Source organism: Populus alba, chromosome 5 (genome assembly GCF_005239225.2).
Source record: "Populus alba chromosome 5, ASM523922v2, whole genome shotgun sequence".
Lineage (NCBI taxonomy): Eukaryota > Viridiplantae > Streptophyta > Magnoliopsida > Malpighiales > Salicaceae > Populus > Populus alba.
This window is the reverse complement of record NC_133288.1, coordinates 18225710-18242152: the sequence shown is the minus strand read 5'-3', so window position 1 is coordinate 18242152 and position 16443 is coordinate 18225710. Positions and strand designations below refer to the sequence as shown.

The 16443-nt window shown below is 34.2% G+C and overlaps 1 protein-coding gene across 1 annotated transcript; it reads left to right on the top strand.

Moving 5' to 3' along the window:
• Positions 1–8190: 8190 nt before the first annotated feature.
• Positions 8191–14559, top strand: LOC118029270 (PH, RCC1 and FYVE domains-containing protein 1). The gene is made up of 9 exons (XM_035033115.2): positions 8191–8790; positions 9781–9867; positions 9959–10048; positions 10174–10260; positions 10341–10460; positions 10696–12792; positions 12926–13072; positions 13376–13884; positions 14115–14559. The coding sequence occupies exons 1-9, from the start codon at positions 8743–8745 to the stop codon at positions 14272–14274; spliced, it is 3345 nt and encodes a 1114-aa protein (XP_034889006.1). The 5' UTR covers positions 8191–8742; the 3' UTR covers positions 14275–14559.
• Positions 14560–16443: the final 1884 nt, after the last annotated feature.

The following is a 16443-nucleotide window of genomic DNA, read 5'->3' as shown; positions in this document are numbered from 1 at the left end:
ACATATTGGACATGGCCCCTTTTCTTTTTATTTTGTTTTCTTCAGTCTACTGCTAAATATATATCGTGTAGTCGGGCTCATATGGCAAACATCTTCCTCGCCTGAGATTTGAGGGTGGGTTCAGGCTATCATGGAAGGAGAATTTTTGTTTTACATTCCCTGTGTTGATAAAGGAGAGGTTCTTATGATTCAAGGTTTTCACTTGTTGCTTATGGTCATCCATTGAAAGAAGAAAAGGTGAAAGTGCTAAAAGAAGGATAAAAAGAAGAGAGGGAGAAGCATACCGGAGCAAGATATTAATGAAATTTTATGTCTATAATCCTTTTTAAGGGTTAAAAATTAAATTTCAAATGAAATTCAATCTTTAAAAATATTACAAAAATAAATTAGAAAATTAAGTGTTAAAAATCGCTTGATAATACACCTGTCAATATTCACCTATTACTACTGAATTGAATTATTATTTGGAAACGGTATTAGCATCGATTTTATTATTATATATTTATGTTAAAAATAAATTTAAAAAAAATAAAACACCAACCAACGAAGAAGAGGGAGAGAAACAGACCAGCAAAATCAACCCATTCGCAATGTTAAAGCTCAATAAATAGACCCAACCCCACTGTTAGACCTTAAGATGCGAATGGCCCCATATGCGAAGCAAGAGGCCGACCAGGCGAGGCAGGTTGCGTAATTGAATCAAATCAAGCGGTCCCTCGCTTTACAATTTTGGCTTCTTGTCCACAAAGTTAGCCTTTGGAAGCATAGCCTTCTCATGTTCAACTCCCTCTCTCTCATCATTTGTGCTTCATTTCACTTGCCTCTAGATCCCCACTGTACTTTCCTCCCCCCAATCAAAACCATGGTAGCTATGAGGCGGCTTTCAAGGTCCTCATTGCATTTGCTATTACATTATGTTCATCATTACTAGTTCAGCACCATTAACCTAATCACTGCTCCACTGCATCAATCATTGCTGTGTTGAGAACACGCAGAAAGCCGGTGAAACGGGATCGTTTCTGTGGAAAAACATACAACCTGCTTCTGGTGCAGCATAAAGCAACAAGTAGCTTACATACAAAACATAAGATGAATCATGTCTAGCTAAGATGTTTGATCCTGCAATCATATCTTGCTAGTTGATGGAGCTGGGGCCATTGAATTAGGTTAACAGCTGAATGCGAGTGTGACTGTGACTGTGGTGGACGTTGATTCCCAACCACGCCAAGGACTGCAGCGGTTGGCAGTACAGGTGGGATCGATGGAATTTATTTTTATAGTTGATTTTTGATTGCCTAGCTCTAAAGCCAACCTCCTGATGTGAGATAATTCCTTGTTGCTGTTCTTGACGAGTCTCGTTTCGTTCAGGATGATAAGGGCTCTGATTTTAAATCCATTCAGTTTTCTTGAATACCAACGCCAATAATCCAGTCTTCCCATCGACGATCAATGATAAAAGTGGGAGTTCTGTGGCCCCAAATTTAACTCTGCAATTAATCTGGGCAGATTATACTGTCATCATCACTGTGGATGGCGAGACAATGGTTTTCCAGCCGTATATTAGCACTTCCTCCAGCATAAAAGCTGAATTTCCAACCATTAATAATAATAATAATAATAATAATAATAATAATAATAATAATAATTCGGGAGTCAAAAAAATGAAAAGAAAAAATCCAACGCGTGTTTGGCAATATGGCAGTGGTTGCTTTTTAAATAGCTTTTCGTGCCGAAATACATGCTAATGATTTTTTTTATTTTTTAAAAATCATTTTTGATATCAGCACATCAAAACGATCCAAAAAATACAAACCGCACTCAATTTTAACTAAAAAAAAAAATTCAAAATTTTGCAAAATACAGGTAAAAACGCAGCCCCAAACACTACCTAAGAAACGTCTGGTTCAGTTTGTTTAGCTATTGGCCAAGGGTATAGTAATTGTTTGGAATTGTTGTAATGCTTTTTAAATAATTTTTTATATTAAAATATATATTAATAATATTTTTTAAAAATTATTTTTAATATTAATACATTAAAATATCATAAAATCAGAATCAAATTTGAACAAGACATGGAGAGGATCAGTGTTGATGGCATCCGAAGTTGCCCGCTATCGTGTTTTGATCAAGTACTTCCGTCCTTTATTAGGGTCATGTTTGTTTTCAAGAAAGTAGTTTCCGAGAAACCATTTTCCAAACTTTCCTGTGTTTGTTTGTCATTAGAAAAGTTGGTCAACGGAAAACACTTTATGGTCAACGGAAAATACTTTCTCGTCAACGGAAAATACTTTCCGGTCAACGGATAACACTTTCCAATCAATTTCAGTTAAAGAAAAATTTGACTTGGTTTTCAGGAAAGTGTTTTCCCTTTAGCTGTGTTTGTTTTTCGGAAAGTGGTTTCCGGGAAATCACTTTCCAAACTTTCTTGTGTTTGTTTGCCAGTAGGAAAGTTGGTCAATGGAAAACACTTTCCAGTAAAAGAAAAATTTGACTTGGTTTTCAGGAAAGTGTTTTCCTGAAAAATTTGGGGGGAAAACACTTTCCGGAAGTTATGAAAAATTTAGAAATGTCATTATTTATTGATTATATTAAATTTAATCCTCAAACTTTTGATTGGTATATATATTTTGTTTTGAATATTTATTTTTCAATTTCATCTCTTAAAATTTTATTTTTATATTAACTTTGGTCCTTATTTTTATAATTTCTATTTGCTTTTTCCTTATCATATTTTTATTAAAAAAAATTTATCTATCAAATTTGATCCTCATTCTTTTGATTGTTACTTATTTTATTTGAAAATAATTTATGAAATGTTGATTATTATTATTTTAATTTCTTCATCTTTCATTTTTTTTAAAAAAAATTTAGATTTGATCTCTATTATTTTGATTATTATTTATTTTATTTGAGATAATTTATGAAATTATATATTTTTTTTCAATTTCATTCTCATTTAACTTTTTAATTTGTAAGATTTGTTCCTCATTATTTTAATAAGCTATGTATGAATATAGGATATAATAAAAAAAATTCATCATTATAAATACTTTTTAGATTTTATTTTTTTTATTGTAAGTGATTAAATATTTTATATTAAATATTTTATATATATTAGATAAACTTAAAAAAAAATTAATTCATTAATAAATTATTTTTCAGTTCATTTTCCATAACACAACCAAACAGTGGAAAATGTTTTCCAGTTCATTTTCCATAACACTGCCAAACATCGGAAAATACTTTCCCGGAATTCACTTTCCAAAAAAAACCATTTTCCTGCAAATAAACGGAGTCTAGAAAGAAAGATAACAAGGTTGGAACTTCGCTGCGCAGATTTGACAATTGCCCATACCACTCGGTCGTGGACTCCAAACCTAATTATTATTATATCAAAATTAAGCCTAGTTTGAGGATCGAAAAATAATTATTATAAAATGTAGTTTTTATAGAAAATAAATAATTATAAAGTAAATTATTTTTAATATTTGATAAAAAATAAGTTTGAAAATAATTTATAACATTTGACTATATCATGAAAAATGAATTGAAAGAATGAGTACAAATTCTAAAAGATAAAAAAAGGTTAAAGAATGATACAATTAAGAAAAAATCTATTTTTATAAATTATTTCAAATAAAAAAATAGCAATAAAAAATACTGACCAAATCTGATAAATAAAAAAAATTAAAAGATGGTGAAATTAAAAAACAAAATCAAGTTTATAAATTATTTTAAATAAAACAAAAAACAATTAAAAGATTGGGGATCAATTCTGATAAATAAAAAATATCAATTAAGGAAAGGATAAAAGAAAAACAAATAATAAAAAAAATAAAGATCAAAATTGATATAAAAATAAAATTAAATCAAATTCTAAGAAATGAAATTAAAAAAAAAATTATAACAATCAAAAGATTGAGGATGAAATTTGATATAATTAACAAAAAAAAAGATTTTTTTTTTTCAACTTTTAAAATTTTTTTTCCACTAAAAATAAAAATAAAAAATATTTTTTTGAAAACTAAGTTAAATTAAAAGTTTTTTTCTGTTAATTAATTTTTCTAATAAGAAATAAACAAAGTTTAGAAAAATAATCTCTATAAAACTACTTTTTATTAAACAATTGAAAGCCTTGGGGATAATATTTTTTCCTTGATCCATTATATATCTAGCATCACCTGGTTTAGTAATTGAGTCAAGTGAAAATCAAACTCGGTTTTAATGGGCAGATGCAAGAGTTCGAGAGAGGTTTGCCCATCTGTCACTTGACACGTATTCAGCCTAGTAGTTTTATTATTATTAATTTTAAAATATATGTATAAATTTTATTAATGCATTTGGTTTTTAGATTTTTAGTAGTTTTGTTGGGCCCGATCTGCTGTAGATAAAGATTTGAGATGTTAGTAAATTCTTTGTAAGCATTTTTTTGTAAATAATAGGTGTAATCTCAGAACATATAAAACTAACCTGGTTGAAATATTATTAAAAACAAATTCAAAAGACGATGTTACCCTAGATTTTGTTTTAAAAGAATTTCTTAACAATATTGTTTTTTTTAAATATATATAAAAAAAAATTGAGTACACTATGAAGAACTCTTTAAAAGTACCATTAAACTTAAATGTTTGGGGTTAACCATAACACCTCCTAACCTAATTGTTTAAATTAATTTTTAGAGGTTCTGACGACATTATTAAGTTGATTTGGCAATGTTAAAAATAATGTAAACGGCCAATAACAATGTGGGTTAGTTTTAAAAGAAATTAGAACAACATATTTTTTTATTTTAATATTAAAACAGAAACATTTTAGACTACTCTCGGCCAATTTATGTTAAATACCAAATTCATGATCAAATTACAAATCACTAATCTGATTGGTCAGTTGTCCTTTTCTTTTTTCTTCTCTTATTTTCTCTCTCGGTTGGGTTTTTATTGGGCTTAGGCTGGATGAAATTCCAGCCTAAATTGAATATTTATCATGGACTAAATTAAAAGAAAATGGCTTGGGCTCTATGCAATGAAATTCAAGACTTGAAGGGTTATTATAAAAATAGGGACTAATATGAATAAAACAAAAAAAAAAATTATCTAGCAAGTAGAGAACACGTGACATCATGTGAGAGGACTTGCCTCAATGTTTTGGTGCACGCGACTTTCTCTAGCCTTCAAAAATGACTTCTTATTTTATGTTTCCGGTAGCGTTTCGACGAGGGCTTCCATTAAAGGTGGCTTTCCTTCTATTATAGTCCCTCCCTCGAGGTTTAGAGGGTGTTTGGAAATGTGGTAATGGTTGCTTTTCAAAATAGCTTTTCGTATCGAAAAGCATGCCAATAATATTTTTTTATTTTTTAAATTATTTTTGATATCAGCACATCAAAACGATCCAGAAAGTATAAATCGCACTCAATTTTAGCACAAAAAAAAAATGAAATTTTGTAAACGTAAGTTGGATCGCAGTGCCAAACGGCCTCTTAATCTTTCGGAAAATAAAACACCCAAGCAATCTTTTGCAAAATTATGTATGAGGTAAAAGGCATAATGTTTTTTCCCCTCTATAAATTCATAGTGAGCTCATCAAATTAAACTATCACACTCAAACATTTATAATATAAATATGGAAGAGTCAAATTTAAAAAAAAAATTCAAGAAAAAAAAACAAAAAAAATGGCGTTGTGTGAAACCACAATGTCAATGAGTTTGCAATTCACAATAAATGCAACTTTAAAAATCCCAGGTGCGTTAGTTTTTCTTAGTTTAATGGTTTTATTTAAAGATTTTTATTTTATGGGGTTTTGATTTTAAGGATGGAGTTTTAATAATTTGTATGCTATAACTATCCAGGATGTATTTTTGAATGGTTTTTAACGATGATTTCTCAATAAAAAAATTTTCAGGATAAACGCATTGTAAATTGTATTTTTTTAAAATTTTAAATGTTTTTATTAAATTTTTTATGTTTTTAAATTATTTTGATATAATAATTTAAAAAAATAATAGTCATAAAAGAAAAAAAGAAAATGCACAGTAATCTTAAACTTTTTTAATTAGTGTATTTTACTAATTATTGAAAAAGATTTATGGAAATGTCACCATCCCTCGAAGCTTTTATATGGGCAGGAAATAAAATCATGATCCACACTTGGGTTTTTGTCACTTTTTGTTTCATTCTAGTGTTCCCTTGACTCGCAAGTTTAATCATCTCTTTACAATCAAGTGTTGTTTTGTTGAATCGTTGCAGTCAAGCAAACAACCACGAATCGATCGTCCCTCGCAATATTTGATTATTCGATCAATTATCTTGATGTGATTTCTTTTTCTTTGAAAACCCATTTGATTTTTATAACAATCTGCCAAATACCTAGAGTTAGCACTTAGAGATTCAAATCTCATCATTTTTTTTTTAATTAATATTAATGTACAAACTAGCTTATGTATAGCTCAATTAATCCAATAAATCTTAAAATTAATGACTATATAAGTTCTCATTGGCTATTATATATTGGCTATTATATTAGCAACTACAGGGTTCGAACCTGAAATCACAAGAAAAACAAATTTCGTCATTTTTTTTTAATTCATGCAAGTTGACGTGTGGATGTAGTTTCCAAGTATATTCTTATCAAGGACAAAACCCTCATTCATATCATTTTTATTCTTTTTTATTAACTAGTTTTTTAAATAATACTTTGTAAATATGTTGTTTGGTTAGTAATTTATTCTCTAAATACAAAAAATATCTCAAACAAGAGTGTTTTAAATTTTTGCTTGTTATATTGTTGATATCATCTAGAATGTATGGGCATGCTTGGTATAAATATATATAAAAAAATGATTTTTATCGCACATAAGAATTTAGAATACTTCCTAATCATTTCTAATCTATAAAATATTATTCATTTCTTTTAAAATTGTTAAGTATATGACATGATATCATTTGTATGATGCATTAAATGGAGTTGTGAGGCACCCTTACAATGATGAAATTTGAAAACATTTTAATAAGATGTATCTTTAGTTTTTAATAAAACCATGAAACATGTATTTTGAGTTATGTACAGATGAATTTAATCCATTAAGATAATTTGGAATGATATTTCTCAAAAAAGATTAATTTTTTTAAAAATTAATTTTTTATATTTTAAGATTGGAATGATGTTAAAAATAATTTTTTAAATAAAAATATTTTTAAAACAACCAACATGCCTTAAAACACCATTTTCTTTGTTAAGCTAACCACCTTCTTGATTCAGTTTTAACACCTGACAAGGAATCCTTAATTTTCTACTCATGGGGCAAATCCATAAGACCCAGATTTTAGGTGCAGCTTAAATATCGTGAATTTGCCATGGTCCCTATATTTCATGAAAAAAATCAACTTCACAATTCACTAGAAATCCCAAAAGATTTAAGGGAGGCATTTGGTTTCTCGTAAGTAATACATTCTCCTCGTCCGTATCCAAAAATCTGAGCGGGATATACGGCCCTTCTCGCTCGCTGCCTCGACGCAAAATCTTTACTCTCTTTTGCATCGCAGGGGTAGGGAAGTTACCTACCCTACCCCTGCGCTTGCGTTCGACTAAAAGTACACCCCGCCGCTTTCTTTACATCACACACATTTATTTTCGTCGCTAGAAAGTGCTTAGAATTATATCAGTTTTTTTTTTTTAATTATTTTAAATTAATATATATATATATATATATTTTTAATATATTATATTAAAAACAAACTAAAATCAAGAAAAACAAATTTAAAAATAAACTTTAAATTTTTTGAAAAGCATGTTTTAAAGCAAAAACAAACATAGCGGGCCAAAGCAAACCTTAATCTTCGCAATACGCCACGTGTTAGTTGCCTTAACACCTCATCCTCCCCTCCCTCAGCCCCAAAGCAGCAGAAGTACAGCAGAACTCGAGAGCGTTAACTCTTCACAACTCCCGAAAATTAGGAGCTGTTTGGCTACCTCTCAATTCCTTTCTTCCCTTATTTTTTATATTATGATGATAGGAACATCTTTCTCAACATTCCCCTAAAATATTCATATGGAACCGTGCTCAGGAATAATCAACCCGAAATGAATTGGGAAGGTACCAAACAATCCTTTAGAAAAGTAAAAGTAAAAAATAGTTTACTTAATTTGAATATTATTTGTATACTTTTCTAATAAATCGAGAGTAACGGTGCTTAGCCTTTTCATTTATTTCTCTTTTTTTCTCAAAATCTCCTCAGGAGAATTCATGCTCTCTGACCCTCACCATCTAAAACCTTCACCTTCACCTTCACCTTCACCTTTTCTTTTTTATTTAATTTATTTTTTAATAATAAGTTCCCTTTTTGTTTTCCGAGCTTTGACCCTCTCTGTGCTTTATTTTATTTTTACAAATACATCTAAAGAGAGCCTGTCTCCCTTCTCACCCCTTCCGTTTCTCTCTGTGACACCACCACTTCCTTTCGCCGGAATCTCTCAATCCGCCACAAAACCGACTTCACAGACCTTGAAGACAGCTCTTCACTCTTTAGCCTTCTTCTTCAACAGTGATGATCACCGGCTTTGACTTAGTTTTTTTGGTGGTTTTAGAGAGAATTATAGATCTGTAAAGAGCTGGTTTTTTGGTTAGAGAGACAGAGTGAGAGTGAGGGGGTATTGATGTGAAGAGGAAGTAGATGGTATATGATGAACGGAGCTCCGGTGAGCGATCGGAGAGGGAGGTGGTGTTTTCGTAAATATCTTCACATGGAATGGCAGATCTTGTTAGCTACGGTAATGCCGAACGTGACATCGAGCAGGTACCTTCTTCTCCCTTTACCCACGCATGAATTTAATTTGTGTCGAAGTTCGTAATTTTTTTTTTTTGTTTGAAAATTTTCGGGTCTAATTTTTGCGGTTGTTTTATTTTAGGTAGGAAAATGCCATCGGTTTTTTTTTTTTTTTGTGAATCTCTTCTTTTTAAATTTTCTTTGGATGCCTATTTGGAGAAATGAAATGGAATCATGTTGCCCTTTTTAATGTTTTGACAAATTTGTACAGAAAAAGTGGTTAACTTGTTGCAAGGTTTGTTGAATTCAATGTAAAAAATTGCATAGAATCATGATGCCCTATTTGAAAGAAAGAGAAAATAAAGGAAATTGCTTCTCTCGTTTTTAGTTATGCATTATCCGAGTTAAATTAGGCCACATATTTGTTTTTGTTATGTTTGGAGTACAGTCATAATGGGCCATAAAATGCCTTATATTTCATTACCATTTTTCTTTTGGGAACCTTTTAGTTGGCTGCGGCTATTTTTAGCAATTGAAGTGGGGTTTGAAGGTGCATTTTAGAATTTAGAGGGAACATAGAAAAGGGAAGAGAAGTGCATTTGTATCAGCTTAATACCAAAACTCTATGTGTTATGCCAAGAACAATATTGACCATTGATTTTGGATTCATGATGGGATTAATAAACAATATATTTCATTACATGTATTGAACCAAATCAGTAATACATTCAATGTCATTGGGTTGATTCGTTCATTTTGTTTCACAAACTTGTAAAGGATAAGATCAATTTATAAGAGGGGTTGTGGAATAGTTATCTCCGCCGAGGAGATTCAATAATGAGTTAGGAAAACAAGCAATTCTACTTGATAATCTTAACAAGCAGTTGTGCCAAAATATGTGTAAAACAATTAACTAAATTCAAAGATGACACTTTTTTTTTTTTTTTTGGTTGTCTTAGTAACATATCTTCCACATGCCAATTGTATCACGCCAATGGTTCATCTTTCTGCATTTTGCAGGCATTAATTGCTTTGAAGAAGGGCTCTCAACTTTTGAAATATGGTCGTAAGGGAAAGCCAAAGTTTTGTCCGTTTAGACTTTCTAATGTAAGTTTGATTCTTGAGAATTTGACTAGGGACAATTCCAGTTTCTGCTCTACTCATTTTCAGTTTAACTGTTTATGGTTAAAAATCACAGGATGAAACAACTTTGATCTGGATTTCAAGTAGCGGTGAAAGAAGTTTGAAGTTAGCCTCAATCTCTAAAATTATTCCAGGACAAAGAACTGTGAGATTTGTTTTTCTTTTCTGTATCTGTTTTGTTTTCCTGTTAGCATAGCATATTTAATGATTCTGCTCTTGTATATTGTGGATAAATTTGTTCTATGTATTTCCTCTTAAATGTGCTACCAGGCTGTTTTCCAAAGATATCTTCGCCCTGAAAAGGACTATTTATCATTTTCTCTTATATACAACAACGGGAAGCGGTCCCTCGATCTGGTTGGTGATGAAATTGTGAAGTTGTGTTTTGCTGCTTCTATATCACTTAAATTGTGAATCTTATATGACCTTGCCTTTAGATTTGCAAGGACAAAGTTGAGGCGGAGGTGTGGATTGCAGGCTTAAAGGCATTAATATCCTCTAGTCAAGGTGGGCGCTCCAAAATTGATGGATGGAGTGATGGAGGCCTCTACCTTGATGTAATTCTACCTACTTAAACTTTAGTCAATTTTCACCTCATACTTCTCCTCTTCCTCTTTCGCTTCCCCAAACCCTATCTGGAATTTGGAGTTGTTCTGTTTGTTTTTTTTTTTTTTTTTTTTTTATTACATTAGTGATGTTATGTTCTTGTTTCAGTGTAAAATACAATAACTATGAATATTGTTCCTGATAATGCTGCTGTGTATTGCCTGATGTGAAAATATCTGATTTCAGGATGGCAGAGATTTAACATCAAATAGTGCTAGTGACAGTTCTGTTAGTATTTCACGTGATATTAGCTCTCCAGAGATTTCTGTCAGTTTGAACCCAAATACTTCTCCGAAGAATTTTTGGCCTGAGAGTTCTCTGCATTCTGATCGGTCACATGTAGCATCAGAAAACACAAATATGCAAGTCAAAGGATCTGGTTCAGATGCTTTTAGAGTTAGTGTTTCCAGTGCTCCCAGCACTTCCAGTCATGGTTCTGCACCTGATGATTGTGATGCTTTAGGCGATGTATACATATGGGGTGAGGTCTTATGTTCTGTTAAGGTTGGGGCTGATAAGAACACCAGTTATTTAAGCACTAGAGCTGATGTGCTTCTTCCCAGGCCTTTAGAATCTAATGTAGTTTTAGATGTACATCATATAGCCTGTGGAGTCAGACATGCTGCCATGGTCACAAGGCAGGGTGAAGTTTTTACATGGGGTGAAGAATCTGGTGGAAGGCTTGGCCATGGTGTTGGGAAAGATGTTATTCAACCTTGCTTGGTTGAATCTTTGGCAGCGACTACTGTTGACTTTGTAGCATGTGGAGAATTCCATTCTTGTGCTGTTACAATGGCTGGGGAACTCTATACATGGGGAGATGGGACGCACAATGCTGGGCTTCTTGGTCATGGCACTGATGTCAGTCACTGGATACCCAAGAGAATCTCTGGTCCTCTTGAGGGTCTTCAAGTTGCTTCTGTAACATGTGGTCCATGGCATACAGCCTTGGTGACATCAATGGGGCAGCTTTTTACATTTGGTGATGGAACATTTGGTGTCTTAGGCCATGGCAATAGAGAAAATGTTGCATATCCTAGAGAAGTAGAATCACTCGCTGGGTTGAGGACAATCGCTGTTGCTTGTGGAGTGTGGCATACTGCTGCTGTAGTGGAGGTTATTGTCACTCAATCAAGTTCCAGTGCTTCGTCTGGAAAATTGTTTACCTGGGGTGACGGAGACAAAAATCGTCTTGGACATGGTGACAAAGAACCTCGACTTGAACCCACATGCGTGCCAGCATTGATTGATTACAATTTTCACAAAATTGCTTGTGGACATAGTTTAACTGTTGGCTTGACCACGTCAGGACGTGTTTTCACAATGGGCAGTACTGTTTATGGTCAGCTTGGGAATCCTTATGCTGATGGGAAGGTGCCTTGCTTGGTAGAAGATAAACTTTATGGAGAATCTGTTGAAGAAATTGCCTGTGGTGCATATCATGTAGCAGCTTTGACATCCAGGAACGAGGTTTATACCTGGGGAAAGGGTGCCAATGGCAGGTTGGGCCATGGAGATGGTGAAGATCGAAAAACACCTACTATAGTTGAAGCTTTGAAGGATAGACATGTGAAATATATTGCATGCGGTGCGAACTATTCTGCAGCTATATGCTTCCATAAATGGGTATCCGGTTCTGAGCAGTCCCAGTGTTCGTCCTGCAGACAGGCTTTTGGATTTACTCGGAAAAGACATAACTGCTACAATTGTGGACTTGTTCACTGCCATTCATGCAGTTCCAGAAAAGCAACAAGAGCAGCCTTAGCTCCTAACCCCAGCAAACCATATCGTGTGTGTGATTCCTGTTTTGTCAAACTAAATAAGATGTCAGAACCTAGTAACACTAACAGGAGAAATGCTGGACCTCGCCTTTCCGGTGAAAACAAAGACAGGTTGGACAAGGCTGATTTAAGGTTGTCGAAGTCTACACCGCCTTCAAACCTGGATTTGATTAAGCAACTAGATAGCAAAGCAGCCAAACAAGGAAAGAAAGCTGATACATTTTCTCTTGTTCGGTCATCTCAAGCACCTTCTTTGTTACAGCTGAAAGATGTTGTTTTGTCCAGTGCTATTGATCTGCGACCGAAGATTTCCAAACCTGTTCTTATGCCATCCGGAGTAAGTTCCAGGTCTGTGTCACCTTTTTCAAGGAGACCTAGCCCTCCACGTTCTGCAACACCTGTTCCAACGATGTCAGGACTTTCCTTCACCAAAAGTATAGCTGATAGTCTGAAGAAAACAAATGAACTTTTGAATCAAGAAGCACTTAAGTTGCGTACACAGGTATGCTGGCTGAAATTCCCACATTAATTAATCACACATTTCTGAATGAATTAAGTTAGGTTTTCTTTTGGGTTGGCTCAATCATTGTTTGGTTTGGATGGAATTTAATTTTGATGGTATGGATCTTGTTTAGGTTGAGAGCCTGAGACAGAGATGTGAATTCCAAGAATTAGAACTTCAGAAATCTGCAAAGAAGATACAAGAAGCTATGGCAGTAGCTGCTGAAGAGTCAGCTAAGTCTAAAGCTGCAAAAGAAGTTATAAAATCACTTACTGCACAGGTACTTCTGCTTTACTAACTGTTCATTGCTTCTCTGTTAATGGATTTTCAAACTTCTCTATGATAGTCTCAGCACCTTGATGATGGCACGTGTCACAATATGTATCTGCCTCGGCAAATCTCTAAGAATTTGATGGAACAGAATCTGGAAAAATTGAAAACACTGATTGCCATTAATTTAGTTAGCTTCCCAATTTGTAGTGATCAGATAATATACTTGTTTTTGTTATTAGTGCCATTAGAATTTTTCATATATTTTCTTAATTTTTGTGTTGTATTTATGATTCTACACTATTAATTCCAGCTCAAGGATATGGCTGAGAGGCTGCCGCCTGGGGTCTATGATACTGAGAGCATGAAACTGTCTTACCTACCAAATGGTTTGGAGGCAAATGGCATTCATTATCCTGATACAAATGGAGGGCGGCATTCAAGATCCGATTCTATAAGAGGAACTTCTTTGGCTTCCCCGACAAGAAGCGACTCCACTTCAATAAATGGAACTCTAAGTATCGCTCAATCATTCCGGGATTCACCTGGAACCAATGGGAGGGATGACCATCTGGCTGCTAGACTGTCCAATGGTGGTGGAGGGGTTCAGCCAAGTGGTAATAGTATGTCAGAGGCAATTGATGGGAAGGAACCTTGGTCCCCTCAAGATGGTGATAATGGTATGAAATCTAGGGATTCATCATTGGTTGCTAATGGGAATCAAGTTGAGGCTGAGTGGATTGAACAGTATGAGCCGGGAGTGTATATTACTCTTGTTGCCCTGCGTGATGGAACTAGAGATCTCAAACGAGTGCGCTTCAGGTACTTTCCTTATTTCATTTTATTTTAGATACTAATGGCTCACTCATTTTGTGGCTTAGAAGCAGAATAAAATCTAAACTGGTTAACATGATGTTGAGGATGGGCATTTTTTATAAATCCCTGTCTGGATTTTTTATAAACAATCACAGACCATTTTGAACATGAGCACAGATTGTTATATGGGGTTGAAATCATTTCATTTACATTGGTTACTATTAATTTATCTGCAGTCGGAGAAGATTTGGGGAGCACCAAGCAGAAACTTGGTGGTTGGAGAATCGTGAAAAAGTGTATGAGAAGTACAATGTTAAAGGTTCAGACAAATCATCGGTTGCTGGCCAGGCAGCACGTAGATCAGAGGGAGGCATGTCCTCGTCTTCTATACCTTAGCAACTAAATGTGGGAGGGAGGGAGTCTCGTAACACATTTTCTACCTTCAACAAAGAAGGTTTTAAGGTTAATCAAAGATGAAGAAAGTCAATAGCCTCTTTCTATCCTCTTCTCTTTTTGATGTGATCCTCCCCACCTCTCCCCCTAATTATTTCCTTCATCCATTTAATTTCTTCGGGGGGTATCAACCCTTTACATATCTGTTGTATTGTAGTGTATATAAAAGCATCAATTATGACACTCTAGGCAAGAAAGTTTTTGTCCCTGGCTTTCCAGCCATCCTCACTGAGCTCTCGGGTCCCATGTTCTCTTTATCATGCGTTCTTGTTATGCGTTGATCTGTTTGCAGGAGTTTTCCTCGATGCCTTGCCCTGCATTTCATTGTTTTAGATTGTTCAAACCAGATCATAGGCAACACAGAAAATGTCAATCAGCTGTAGTTATCCGAGTTATAAGAGCTTCGAACTGTGGTTTTGGTCATGGAATGCCGAGCATTAGGTAGTTAAAGTAAAATCTATTGAGTAATGTTCATCCCTTGTGCTAACAGGTTTTCACAGAACATCATCTCTTGTATCACCCTGGATGTGGCTCTATTGCTATCCTTTTTAACCCTTGGAACTCTTGTCGGGCGAGCCACTTCACGCATCCTAGCCAGATCTCACATGGTTGTAACAGTATGCTTTCGAATCAAAGCTTGTATGGCCGATCGGTACTGCTGAAAGCTGTTTTCAACAGTTTCGTGTGGGTTTCAACGGCGAACGAATATCATAAATGGACAGAGCAGTACCTTAGTACGTTGCTTGTGCTTCTGTCGTCCACGTGAAAAAGTTTAATCCTAAGGTCATGCTAGCCATGATGGATGAACAGGAGGGAGGATGGAATGGATAAAATGAGAGGATGAGCAGAGACGAAGTTGAAAGTTTTGCAAAACCGTCCTTTCTCCAATCCCTCCTGGTAAAAGCTCTAGAGTCTCTCCTTGTAGGCACATGTTTACTCCTCGTAACCATATTTTACATAATATAGTATGAAAGCAGGCAACAATTTCCAAAAGGGGGGCTGGTTGAATTTACACACATACACTAGAACAAGTTCATGACACAAGATGAAAGAAGGTTAAACAAGGGCACGCACACACATCGTCACGCCACTATTTTGTAATGCGATTGACCTAGAACCGCCATGGAAGATAAAACAAACAATTCTAGAAGGGTGCGCGTGTTCCAATGAGGTTTGATTTATTCACTGGCTAGAAATACATCTACGACATTTAACACGAGACTGAAGTCAGATCATATATTTTATACAAACACTGGTATGATATCTTGTATGAACTCTCTCAAGTCTCAAGAGGAGTTTTGTGAAGGGGAAAAAAGTGGCAAGCTTTATGTCATTAATCAGCCAACCAAATAGCACACGTTGATATCCCTCTATCAAGGAAAGTTTAAAGATTCAGCAAGGGTCCTCCTCCATGTTTAACCAAACCCACTTGAAATTTCCCTCCTTCAGTATCCAAATTTCATTTTTTTTGTAACGACCATTGACTACAGGCTTTCTTCGACGATGACAATTTTCACATGGCCCCTCCAATTCTCCCTCAATTAGGTCATAATAACATGATCGCTGTTTTTAATTTCTTTTTCAACTAGCATAAACAAATCCATTTTGACCTTTTCTTCTACAAATGTCACCTTTGATAGAGATCCATGTCTATAATGTCATCTTCAAGCTGGATCGTCAAGAATGTCTGGTGCTATATTTACCGTTTAAATCTTTGATCTGCTTCTACAAGCACTATCTCGTTCTTTGACGTTGTGATTGGTTAATATGATGCCAAATAGATTATAAAATTTGACCAACGAAAATTTAGAAAGATGTTTAAATGAGAGCATATCCTGATAACTATGCAAAAGAAATTGTTTGAGTATTATACATGGTCTAGAAGGTGGAGTACATCTTTGCGGGTTGTAGTAGGTATAGAAGTGTAATGGAGATACGTGCATATAAATCCATATATTAACCTACTTTGAAAATTGAGGAACAGCAGGAGTACTCTTTTGTAGACCAGTGTAGGAGGATGGCTAGGTATGCAGCAGCACCTCATAAAAGAAATCTTTTCCATCAATTGATTGTTATATCAGATCACTCAAAACGAACATAAAATTACGTCAC